Genomic DNA, 13,393 nt, shown 5'->3' on the forward strand with positions numbered 1-13,393 from the left:
GAGCACAGCCTGAACCCTCTTTACAGAGAAGAAATACGTGCGTGGAATGTCTACCTGTCGTCGTTAGTGCGCTTGTGCTGAAAAACAATAATAATCCTTAGGGATCTTCTTTTACCAACCAGCTTTCCCTCAGCGGCTCCTTCCCCTTGTTTGTGAAACACCACGCTCTGGAGAGAGTGAGCCTCACTACAGACACAAGGACAGGCATAGCTTGGGACCGGACCCAACGACACCTAGCTTATTGCTTGGCCGTTACGAAAGCCTTTTATCTACAGATTTCAAGAGCACCCTTGAACCCGAATCAGTTATGTAAACAGTTTGGGATTCTTCTAACACACACTTATGTCAAAGAAGACCAAAACACGAGTTGTATGAGGGGCACCAAGAGACTGAGTATTTCCTCCAAGTACTCGACCAAGTATTTATTCTCTTTTGATGCACCGTGAGTCCTGAGGACGTAAAAGCACGGGTCCCATTAACCTCATTAGCCACAGATACAGATCAAGAATTGGCCAGGATGGAATGGATCGTGGTTAGAGTGTCTGGGTGTGTATATCCCATCGAAAAACACATCTCTCCTCAGCTTCCAATAAAACGGGAATAACCTGCAAACATCAGCTGTCACCAACCAAACGCCTCTCATCTACACAGCTACTGTGCGTATTCGAGGAACGTGGGTGTGATGCTAGAAAAGGGAAGGCAACAGGCTAGAAATCCAGATGCCCAGAAGGCAGAAGCCACTCACTCAGAGCCAGCCACTGCCCGACAGAAGTGTCTTCTCCAGGACATTCCTCAAGCTCCTTGTATGTCCACGGATCGGTTTCATGAGTCAATGACACATCAGCCACAGCACCTTACGATGCATTACTGGAAACATCTGGACAGCTAATGAGCGCCCCACACTGAAAAGGAAACTAACCCACACAACACTGGCGAGGCAATATTAAGTTGACTCCGATCATTTTCTTTTTTTGTTGTTGTTTTGACATTTATTTATTTTTGAGAGAGAGAGACAGAGCATGAACAGGGGAGGGGCTGAGGAGGCAGAGTGGCAGGGGAGGGGAGACACAGAATGCGAAGCAGGCTCCAGGCTCCGAGCTGTCAGCACAGAGCCCGACGCGGGGCTCAGACTCATGAACTGTGAGGTCATGACCCGAGCCGAAGCCGGATGCTTAAGCGACTGAGCCACCCTGGTTTCAAAAGCGGTCTTTTTAAGTTAAAACCGGTGTTACAAACCAGGAAAAGCGCGGCTCGAGAAGGCACGTGATCTGCTGTGACGGGTTAAAATCCTGAGCCAGGACTTGGGCGTACATAAAATTCAGGAAGCCGATGCCCGCGTCCAGGCCCTAAACTCCTCCTGCCCCTGGCACCTAAACGTCATCCTCATGTCATTCCCCACACGGGAGGTGAAAGGTACTGCAGACAGGTGTCCCCTCGGGACCAGAAAGCCAGTTTCTGCCAGCCGGCTGCGACCACGTTTAGAACCGCCCAAGACTCAGGGTCCGCATAAAAACAGCCATTGGAGGCCTTCCTCTGGCCCGAATGGGTCATCCCTGCCCACGGCTTCATATCAAGTGTTGGGCATGATTTCAAAGCGTTAAGAACCCGGCGATCCTTTCCCGCTATGATGTCATTCCCCTTCCGTTAGCACCTACGAGGCCTCGCGCCCAGCAGGTACTCGCACAAATTTCTCGGGCCATCCAGAAAACCGAACCACCAAGAGGCACATCACTGTCGATTCGTTTTCCCCAACAAATACCCAACGAGGCCTGCTACGTCTTCTTCAGTCCCTTTGGTAAAGGGCGAAGGAGGGCAAAGGAGGTGACGTGACTCCATACCAGCCCATTATGGAGAAAAACAGTAAAGCCACAGCAGTTCCACGAGTGTTTCGTTAAGACGAGAATTTGTGAGGATTACAAAGTGTGGTCAAAGCACACAGATAAACACTTGGAACATTTCGAATGCAGAGCGGCCGAGCTTTTCGAAACTAGCTTTTGCAACCGCGGGGAGCACTTCGACGTTAAGGAACCTTTCACTCCAGAACTCGCACGGTCTGAGAAAGAATAAACAAGTCGCTACGAACCGACATCTTACCTTAAACACTTCCATCGGCAGAGGAAACTTTGTGGCGTCAATAAGGGATTTTTCCAGAGCACACTTCCACTCAGAGGCCATCTTCAAAGGATAGATTTCTGTATCAACAGCAAACCACAGAAGCGTGTAAGGACTCACATATTCTACTGGGCGGTTCTTCCTGGAATTTTACTTTCCAGGTTTTCAGAGTCACTGGCACACTCAGCAACCGTGAGCACTCACACCCTGCCCCCCATAAAAGGCCACCTGCCGAGGGGATTTTCTGCCGTTCAAGCTCAACTTGAGCCGCTTCGATCAGACATGAAGAATAAACTTAATAGGGCCCTTCAGGGGACACAGGCGGGCATTCTGTAAGTGATTTAATGGCATAAATCACCCCAGCACCACCTTCAATCACCTGCTGCCCCAAATTGCATGTAACACCTGGGAAGTCACATCCGCTGATGAAGAACTTAGGACCCGATAAATTTCTAAACTAGACACGACGCACGTCTGGCATTTTCGGTTATTACGGCCCATTTTTCACTAAACCTCTAAGCCTGCATCTGCTAAAAATAGCCCACGTGAGCCAGGAAATTATTAAAAGGTGAATTAAAATTTACCAACCAAGTTTAATATTTACACTTGAAATGTTGCTAACACACCCCACGTGGCCCATATCCCCCCCCCCCCCCCCCGTCCCAGGGGGTGGGGGTGGGGGACAGAGGGATTTACGAATGGAGGTTACTCTGGCTGAATGCAAAACTGAAAGAAAAAAAAATGTGTTGAGCCCTGTTTCCACCGATTGCTGAAACTGCAGGGGAATTTTATGATCTGATCTCCACGGATTTAAGACCTTATCAAAATAGGATTTGCAGAAGCACTCACTTGAAGGAGATATGTTTATACCTTCCCTATATCAACCCAGGCTACTCCAGACAGACCGTTAGGACATGAATATGAATTTAAGCACAGTTAAAAGGCAACATTAAACCTTTGGGGCTATATTTTTAATTTCTTGCATGTCTGCTTTTCAGCATGCAGCCATATATTTTGGCACCCACAGCTTCTGAACTCACCTTGAGCCTGAGTGCCTGTGTTTTAGCAGTTTATCGAGTCTTTTCAGGCTACCAGAATTACGAGAGGAGAAAGATGCTGCCGGAAGGAGTCAAGTTATCAAGGTTCAGCCCACTGTCATTCGCTGTCTGTTACGCAAAGTCACGTCAAGGGTTATGAGTGAGCAGACAGGCTCTGCTGTGCACACTGTATAATCCTCCTTAACATTTTATTTATACTCTTCTACCTCTAGGGAATCTTTTTCCCCCAATTTGGCATTTCTATAGCGGAACACAAAAAGAAAGTGATTCTCCTTCACAGTATCTGACATACTTGGGCGGACACAGTGGGGCCCCAGAAAATGAACCAACGGTCCCTCCACCATGCACAGGTGAGGAGGGGGTCACAGGGTCCCACAAAGAACAAAGAAATCGCTGGTCACAGGGTCCCACAAAGGAGGAAGAGGGACCAGTTCACAGCCTTATAAACTGCCCCATGAGAAGGATTCCCTGAAATGCACCAATGGTTCAGCTCAGGGGCACTGCATTAAAACCTCGGTGAAAGGGAGACAATTGTTCCAGGAAGCAAAGCCTGAGGACACCAAGTGCAGCAGGTCAAGAGCCTCAGGAGGGAAAGAACACACAGGAGCCCAGATTTCCTGAGCAGACAGGAACAAATTCACTGTCCCAGGGATCTGGATGCTGGTCAATAGGGAGTTCAACCCTGGCACGGTAGTAAAAAGAGAGCCAAGGTCACGAAAAAGGACGGTGCTGGTCAAAGACAAGACACAAAGGGTGAGAAAGGGCAAGAGAAGGTCCCCTGTGCTGGTGCCTGAACCCCTGCAGTCTGCAACGGAGGCGTCTGGGGGCTGGGGAGCCCCAGAGATAGAGAAGAGGGGAAGAGAAGAGTGGTTCATGAAAACTATGCAAGACCAGAGCAAAAGCCCCACCTGGCCAGGGCTGGATCCAGACCACCAGAACAGAGCACGGTGATGTACACACCCCAGCAGGGATGCTCACAGCCCTTCCCGGCCCCGGCAGGTGTCCCCACACACTGGCAGGGCACCATTCTGCCCACCACGCCATCTCAGAAGGTGTCCCCCCAAAAAGTAATGTTGAAATCCTTCCCCAAAAGTGATGGGTAGGAGGTGGGGCCTTTGGGAGGTCACAAGGGGGAGAGCCCCCACGAACGGGATTAGTGCCCTTATAAAAGAGACCCCAGAGAGCCTCCTCGCCCCTCCCACCATGTGAGGATGCTGAAGGACGGCTGCCCGTGACCCAGGAAGCAGACACCAAATCTGCGGGTGCCCTGATCTCAGACCTGCAGCCTCCAGAACTGGGAGAAATAATAAATGCCCAGTCTGTGGTATTTATTCTCCTAGAGCAGCCTGGATGGACTAAGAAACCCAGGCTCCGTGCGATTTTTGTCTCTGTCCTACAGCCTTACGATCCTTTGTCTTCTTTCTGAGGATATTAAGCCCTGATATGGAATTTAACCCCATGGCAAGGCACACTTCTCTTAGAAGGTGAAAATCAAATGTGGTTTTTTTCAGAATGCTCGACCACCTGCAAAAGCTAAACACCTCACGGTTCCAATAAACAGAGAACAACAATATTCCGTGTGTGTGTTTCATTAGGACAGAGAGGCGCTTGGTTACACCAGCAAGTTTATGGACGATAAATAGCGCCATTAAAAGAACGTAAACCATTTTCTTAAAATGATTGTGTTGCAGGTAATTTAATAGAGTGTATCATGTCGATTTCTGTTTGCGGGGAAGTAATAAGCAATTAAAATCTGGCCTGACCCATCTTTAACTAGAAGCCTAAGTGGAAATGAGGCGCTCGCCCTCTGAGCGTTTGGCCGGCTCTTGCGAGGCGAGGGCTAGAGAAAACAGGAGGGGAGCAGAGGACCACCAGCTCACAACCTCCGACCGAAGGAAAGCCTGGAGGGGTGACCCCCCCCCCTTTTCATGCACCCTGCAACGACCACCCCTTCCTGTCTCACCAGTGAGCAAAGACTGGTCTACGCTTGTTGCCAGACACTGGGAAGCTGCAGACGGAATGTTGGTGTCTCCTCAAAATTAATACGCTGAAGTTCTAACCCCCAATGGGATGGTGCTTGGAGATGGGGCCTTCAGGAGGTAATCAGGGTTAGATGCGGTCATGAAGGTAGGGTCCCCATGACGGGAGGAGCACCGAGCTCTCTGTCTCTCTCTCTTTCCCTGTGCACATAAAGAAGAGGGTATCCACAGAGGAGGAAGTGGGCTGTCCCCAGAACTCAACCCTACCAACACCCGCATCTCGGACTCACATCCTCCAACACCACGAGAAAATCACCTGTGTCATTTAAGCCCCCCGCGCGTTTTGCGTGGCCGCCTGGGCTAACTAATACAGAAAGCGACAACCATCTTTGGACAGAGAAATAGTTCAGAAATTTCCAGACTCAGGAAGACCAAGAAAAAAAAAATGGCTGCCATAAAGGTGGCGAAGGCAAAAAAAAAAAAATACGGAAAAACATCGAGAGACAGAGAGGCAAAAGGCCTCAGAAGGTTTCTTGTCCTTAGTTTTTGCAACAACACGTAAGACTCTACCTCGCTCTCCGAACATCTAGAAACACGAGAGCGGGGGGGGGGGGGGGGGGCGCCTCTAAGAGACCACTGATCTCAACAACCTTCTCAAATTTCCTAGAAACCCGAATAGAACCACACAACTCTGATCACGGAACGAGTATCTCGAAAACGCCCACCACTTGCGGTATCTTGTCAACGCTCCACGGCACGGCAAATGTACAACGACCCCCATTTTGCAGAGGAGGAGAGTAGAGGGGCTGCCCAGGGCTCTGCAGCGAGGGACAGAAGCGCAAGAAGAAGCTGGAACTCAGACCCTGGCTCCAAGTCCATGTTCTTCCAGCTCCGCCCGCTTCTTCGAGCTGGAGCCACACGTGAACTCTTCTAGAGGAACGAAAATCACCGTGAACCCCACAGAGCCATATTCCTGCCCACGGAGTGGGTCCTGGAGCCATGCCGGGTGCTCAACAACAGATCCCATCGACAAAGAGCATCTCCCTCATCAGGGAAGTACAAAGCAAAACCACACTCAGATATCCCCTCACGCCAGTCAGAGTGGCCAAAATGAACAAATCAGGAGACTAGAGATGCTGGAGAGGATGTGGAGAAACGGGAACCCTCTCGCACTGTTGGTGGGAATGCAAATTGGTGCAGCCGCTCTGGAAAGCAGTGTGGAGGTTCCTCAGAAAATTAAAAATAGACCTACCCTATGACCCAGCAATAGCACTGCTAGGAATTTACCCAAGGGATACAGGAGTACTGATGCACAGGGGCACTTGTACCCCAATGTTTATAGCAGCGCTCTCAACAATAGCCAAATGATGGAAAGAGCCTAAATGTCCAACAGCTGATGAATGGATAAAGAAATTGTGGTTCATATACACAATGGAGTACTACGTGGCAATGAGAAAGAATGAAATCTGGCCTTTTGTAGCAACGTGGATGGAACTGGAGAGCGTGATGCTAAGTGAAATAAGCCATACAGAGAGAGACAGATGCCATATGTTTTCACTCTTAGGTGGATCCTGAGAAACTTAACAGAAACCCATGGGGGAGGGGAGGGGAAAAAAAAAGAGGTTCCAGTGGGAGAGAGCCAAAGCATAAGAGACTCTTCAAAACTGAGAACAAACTGAGGGTTGATGGGGGTGGGAGGGAGGGGAAGGTGGGTGATGGGCATTGAGGAGGGCACCTTTTGGGATGAGCACTGGGTGTTGTATGGAAACCAACTTGACAATAAATTTCAAAAACAACAACAACAACAACAACAAAGAGCATCTCTGCTTGATCCGACCCTGTTTTCAAACGCTCCCCTTACTCATCAGGGGCAAAAAGGCTAGCACAGCTCTTGCCATTCTGGGGGAGGTCTCCCCCTCCAGATTGGCGTCCGCAGCCCCAATAATGATTTGGCTCTTGAAAGCTGGACTCGGCTGGTTCCCTCCCTCCCTAGAGACATCCCCAGCTTTTTATTCAGTCAGTTCACCGGACAAATATTCACTGAGCACCCACGATGCGCCAGGCACCAGGGACGCAGCACAGATCAGACACAGATGTTCGGTTAGAGGGGTACTGAAATGCCCTCACGACGGGACCATCTGAACGAAGCGAGGGGACGGTCAATGCCACATCTGGAAGAATGGCCCCCCGAGGACAGGACGTGCCTAGCAAGCCTGTGGAACACAGAGGAAGCGGAGGTGCAGGGAGAGCACTCAGAGTGCAGGGCTCCAGGGCTGCGTGGCTGGAGAAGGAGCTCGGGTCTGATCGCAGGCTGCCTTCCGTTCAGCACAGAAGGGAAGCCGCTACTGGCAGGATTTCCGGTCCTCTCCCGATAAAGCCTGAACCGCTAAGGACTTCAGGAAGTGGCTGCCCTCTTCCTCGACCCCCTGGCGTTTCATCATTTTCCGCTCCCTCACCCAGTCTTCACCGAAGCTGGATTCAACCTCCTCCGTCAGCACCCACGTGCCCCCCGGACTGCCCTGGGTGTGACACGGGGGGTGGGGGGCCTTCTTCCCCTCTTTCTGTCCTCCCCCGACCTGTCTTCTCCAGTTTGAGCCAGAGATGGAAAGACACAAGGAATGTAGCTTTCTCTCTGCTAGGCGGTTTACGAGCAGCGCCCTTTCCTAGCATTTTTGAAAAGTATCCAGCCACTTTCTACTCCTTACTTCTGCCTTGATTTGTACTGAACGGTTGAGAAATCTCATGCCCTTTAACAAGTAAAAAGAGTAAGTAAAACTGAAGGATGAGCCATGCTTCGTGTTAGCGAAGGTGGCAGTTAGTGGGGACACAGCAAGGCAGGCGTGGAGGGGTGGGTCCGCAGGGCTTACTCTCAGGTGCACCCTGAGCATCTCTCCTCTCCCCTCCGCCCCACACCTCCAAATCCCCTTACTGAGCAGTCAACACTTTTCATCTAGCTAAGGGTGTCTGGCGATAAGAACCATAGCTAATATTTTTATGCAAGCCGGAAATTTTCTTCCCACCTATATTTCCGTTAAGGAAAGAGCACTACCGTGTAAGTTTTAAGTCCCTCTGGGTCTCGAGATTGATTTCCACAAGCCCAAAGTACTGGGTTCTGTTCGCGTGTATAAGACACGGGTGCCCTACATTTATAGCAGCATAATCCACAACGGCCAAATGATGGAGGCAACCCAAGTGTCCATCAATAGGTGAACGGATAAAGAAGGTGTGGTTTCTATATGCAATGGAGTCTTACTCAGCCGTAAAAAAAGGATGAGACCTTGACATTTGCAACAACATGGATGGAGCTGGACAGTATTATCCTCAGTGAAATAAGCCGGTCAGAGAAAGGCAAACACCATACGATCTCACTCATATGTGGGATTTAAGAAACAAAACAAATGAGCGGGGGTGGGGGGGAAGGGGAGAGGCGGGGGAAGCCAAGAAACAGACTCTTAACTATAGAGAACACACTGCTGGTCACCAGAGGGGAGGCGGGGGAGGGGGGATGGGGGAACTAGGTGATGGGGATTAAGGACGCACTTGTGATGAGCACTGGGTGATGTAGGGAATGGATGGATCACGAAACCGTACACCTGAAACTAATATTACGCTGTATGCTAACTAACTGGAATTTAAGTAAAAACTTTAAAAAAGTAAAATAAAACTCAGCTACTATAATCGCCACCTCGCGTGTTGTTCTGCCGAATGAGGCAAGGGAACCCAGCTTTCATCTTGCGTGAAGAACCTCATCTGAAGAACTAAAAGCCACACTTGAGTGTCCTTTTGCCTTTTATTTTCCTCTCCCCATACAAAACCTCTCTTGCCAACAATTTAAATGTCGAGAAAATAAACTTCACGACGAAGGCCTCCTCCAAAGTCTTTAAGGACACCCACGAACTCTTCAGTGGAATGGACAATTCGTGTCCAGAAATTCACTAAGACCAGTAAACACAATTTATTCTTGTCTTATAAAGACATTAAATGATCTAAAAGAGACAGAAAGAGAGAGAGAGAGAGAGCGAGCTCTCCTGTGCAAGTATCTCCTAAGTTTCTATGGTGACACTTTCCATTATTCTTGCTTTGGAGTATGAGTCCCCAGACTTCACAGCAAAGAACACTGCACAGAACCTAAGAAGCAAGTAATAATCCTTTGCTATAAATGTTCACACTGGCAAATATAGGGATCTCCTAAAATTTATAAAGCAATTAGATACTAAGCTAAGATTTATACACCCGACTTCCCACACAAAGTAAATTTCTCCTGCCAGGTTATGAATCCCAAGGCAAATGTGAGCTTAGATCTTTTCTCAACACTGACAGGCCCTTTGTTTGTCATCAGAGTCCAAAATTACTCAGGGTATAAATGGATTTCCTGGCTGCTTCTCAAAACGTTGACAACAATAATACTAATAAAATACCATGTTATGTGTCTATATGCCTGTCAAACTCAACATAAATGCAAATACATGACATACAGAACCAGGAACTTTTTTTTTTCAATTAAAGCCCTTGAGCGACAGAAGGGAGGAATGTTAACTCCTTCGCTTCACGGACTCAAGACGGGCACCGGCACCTAATATGGCAGGAAAAAAGATCTCCGGCAATTTTAATAAAATACTTGGCTCTCTGCTTCCAGTGTATCTGGTGAAACGGACCAGGAGGAAAAACAGAAATTTCTGGAAGACAATAATATTTCTACCTTGTCATCTTTAATTCCATATCCAACATTTTTTTGTTCTGAGGACACTCATTAAAAAAACTGGTAAGGGGGGCGCCTGGGTGGCTCAGTCGGTTGGGCAGCCGACTTCAGCTCGGGTCATGATCTCGCGGTCCGTGAGTTCAAGCCCCGCATTGGGCACTGTGCTGACAGCTCAGAGCCTGGAGCCTGTTTCAGATTCTGTGTCTCCCTCTCTCTGACCCTCCCCCGTTCATGCTCTGTCTCTCTCTGTCTCAAAAATAAATAAACGTTAAAAAAAAAATTAAAAAAAAAAAACTGGTAAGGCCAGTATGGGCAGCAGGGGGAACGGGAAGAAATGCGGGGCAAGGGGCCATCGCCCTTCAAACTAGATGGCCTTGGACAAGTAGCTTACTCTCAGTCTCAAATTTTCTCTGCTGGAAAAGGAAATATTCACACCAAACATGCAGCACTTTTTTGCAATCAAAACAAATACCACACCAGATGTAAAATCACCTGGCACACACTGAACGTTCAAGAATGGTCAGTCTGTGAACAGTGAGATTCTCACCCGGTGAGGTACGTATGGAAGCATAATGCACTATTTTGTCCCATTAAGTCTGCGTAAAGTCATTTGACGGTGCTTTTGAAGCGAATTAATATCCCTGATGTGCCAGGAAAAAACATATGACGATTTTCTCTTTGCCATTTCCAGGTCGGGACAGATTATATAAACAAGCATTTGGTTTGGGTATTTGGATGGATGGATGGATGGATGGATGGACGTGGGTAGATGGATGGATGGCAAATGGGTGGGAGGCTGGGAGGGTGAAGGGATGGGTGAATGGATGGATAGGTAGGTAAGTGGATGGACAGGTAGATGGACCAATGGATGGAGGGGTACGGATGAGGGGCAGGGTACAGACGAACAGAGGTGGATGAATAAACGAACGGATGAGAGGGTGAATGGGTGGGTGGATGGATGGATGGATGGATGGATGAAGGATGGGTGGACAGAGATTTTGGAACTTACTTCCAAGACCGTCAAAATTCCTAAAGAAAAAGGGAGAATGTGACCAAGCCCCAGTCCACTGGGCCTTTCATTTGCGAACCAGGGATTCCAAAGGAACTAGATTAAACTTCACGGCAGCCTCCGCTGCTTTCCCCTCGTAAAGTATTATTACCTGAGGCCTTGAGTTCCGTTTTCTACAGAAAGTATTCTTAAGTTAAAAGGCCCGAGATGCACGTACACGGACCCGAACAAAGTCTCCAGAGGCGTATCCGGGAAAATACCACACGTTTTTCCCAAGTACTTCCCAGCAGCCTTAGCCTCGGCCCTTACCTGAAGGTGGGTCCATTCTGTACTTATTCTCTTGACACCAACCAACTGGTCGAAGTCTGTAATCCAAGTAAAACAACCACTGGTCATAGGATTCAGTGTCCTCCAATCCCACATAGCGAAGGCGTAATCTTCCTCCAACATTTTCAATCACACTAACTATCCAGTACTGAAAAGGGTTGTGAGAGTCCTGAAGTTCTATTAAGGAATCAACTGTAATGAGGTCTATAGGGCCTTTCCCTCGCAGAGGCTGTTTAAACAGAAGCAAAACTCCTTATTTTAAACTTTATGTTGAGGTTCTCATGGAAACAGATGACAGCAGAAGATAATATTTTCTCACACCATCATCCAAGCTATTGGCAGACAGTCTGGTGTTTCCCTCCTCCCCCCTCCTCTCCGCGCCCACGGCCCCGCCCCTGCCCGCTTCCCCCCCCCCAACACACACACACTTGCACATCTCACCCAGCCCTCTGCCCGAAGACACTCGCAAGTAAACAGAACGTAACAGTTTGCGCTCTCGTTCTCACCAAACAAATCACCCTTCCCGGATAAAGCCGGGTTTGCTCGAAATAAGCATGCTTTTAAGGAGAGTTGCACCCAATTTGCCTCGAGCTGGAAAACACGTGGTAGCGAAATGTCTACTTTTCCCATAGACAGATGTATCCGCTACGGGGCTATCACTTCGTACTGTGACCCAACAGACATTTATCTTAAACTGGCTACCACTCTAAGGATTAAGACTCTCTCATACTTGTGTGAAGAGGTGTAGATGGCATGTTTATTCCACGTTTAATGATCGGCTACATTCGACAATAATGTGAAGTTATTTCTACACCTGACCCGACAGTTAGTTTAGAGACGATATATAATTACGGCCCCATAAAAGCGACCCTCTCAGCGTAAGTTAGGACGTGAAAAGGGTGTTTGTTCAGTCAGCCGTGAGGGCAAATACATTAAAAAAAAAAAAAAAGAATGAACAGAGAAAGACAATTTGTCCTTCTGAAAGGGTGAAGAACCATCATTTTGATTTGTTAACCAAACAATTGAATTAAGAGCCATTAAGATAAGCAAACACATTAGGCAAAATCTTCACAAAACAACACTGGATAACTATATATCACACAGCAGTGCTCCAAAAGTCAATGTCATTGATGAGAAGAGGGAAATTTACGGTTAATGTTAAGAGAATAATGAGTGTCAAAATCCACACCGTATTCCTTGTTATTTACTATGTGTTTCCCCGTTTGGGGCGGGGGGGGGTGCATTTTTCAAACAGATTTGGTAACTCAGTAATTATTTTTGACAGTGCACTGTTCCTCCTATTATATATGGTAAATATTTATCACAAAATTATTGTTAAATGAAGCATCAAGGTTGCAGATTAAACTATTTTTTTCCTCAGTACCTTAAAAATACCTTAACCGCACTGAAATATTAGCCAATCCTCCCCTTGTTTTCATAAGGGGAAGCTAATTCAATTATTATGTAACACCTGTGTGTTATCATCATGAGGGTATACATCCAAGAACGGAGTAGTCAATGGAACCACTTATCGGTATACCCCAAGACTACACCAGAGCACGTATATTTAGTGGTCACCTCCATGAGATCAGTTATTCCATGGGACTTTATATTCACTAATATAGGATGGAGACTTAAGTGTACAGGAGAGGGGAAAGATATCCTAACGTTATTATTGAAAGACGTGAGGCAAATTTTCCACTTATTGACTGGAACACAGGTGAAGTGTCTTGAGTGCCGTAAGATTAACCAAAGCAACTCATGAAACAAACAGGAAGTGAGGCCATTGGGGTGGAGACATCCGCACATACACATGCACCTGCCGAAGGATATATGCAAAGGCGCTCATGTAACTGTCATGCTTCAGACACAGAACAGCTGAATAGCAACAATACATACACCTTCCAGGAGGCTGGCGGGGGCCGTCCGGGAACCAGTCAAATCACGAATGAGGAATTCTGTCCAGTCTGTGTACTTCTCTTTGATTGCTGGCAAGACAAAAGAAGAAAAAAAAACAACACTTCAACACAGCAGGAGAGTGTCCGAGAAGTGTATCATCACAGCACTTCCCAGGACACGCGTGTGGTTTTCGATACTTTTCTTAATTTTAAGCACCAGGCTTCAGTTCTAAAATGAAGACAAGAAATCTGTCATCAGCGGGTGACTTCATGTCTCCGGTGGGCCTCGATTTTGCTGGGTAACCAGGGGG

General features: G+C 47.8%; 1 protein-coding gene across 6 annotated transcripts in view; it reads right to left on the minus strand.

Annotated features, from left to right (window-relative positions):
- SFMBT2 (Scm like with four mbt domains 2) overlaps positions 1–13,393 on the minus strand; it is a 220,159-nt gene that overhangs the window by 99,570 nt on the left and 107,196 nt on the right. For 4 of the 6 annotated variants that reach the window (XM_081796040.1, XM_078450465.2, XM_081796039.1 and 1 more), the window contains exons 5-7: positions 13,084–13,172; positions 11,167–11,413; positions 2,095–2,192 (exon numbers count right to left, since the gene is read on the minus strand). In XM_081796040.1, the coding sequence (XP_081652166.1) occupies positions 2,095–2,192; positions 11,167–11,413; positions 13,084–13,172 (434 nt within the window). The remainder of the gene's footprint in view (positions 1–2,094; positions 2,193–11,166; positions 11,414–13,083; positions 13,173–13,393) is intronic. The other 2 variants (XM_078450469.2, XM_081796041.1) reach the window with 2 other exon arrangements.

Source organism: Panthera onca, chromosome B4 (assembly GCF_046562875.1).
Source record: "Panthera onca isolate mPanOnc1 chromosome B4, mPanOnc1 haplotype 2, whole genome shotgun sequence".
NCBI classification, from domain to species: Eukaryota; Metazoa; Chordata; class Mammalia; order Carnivora; family Felidae; genus Panthera; species Panthera onca.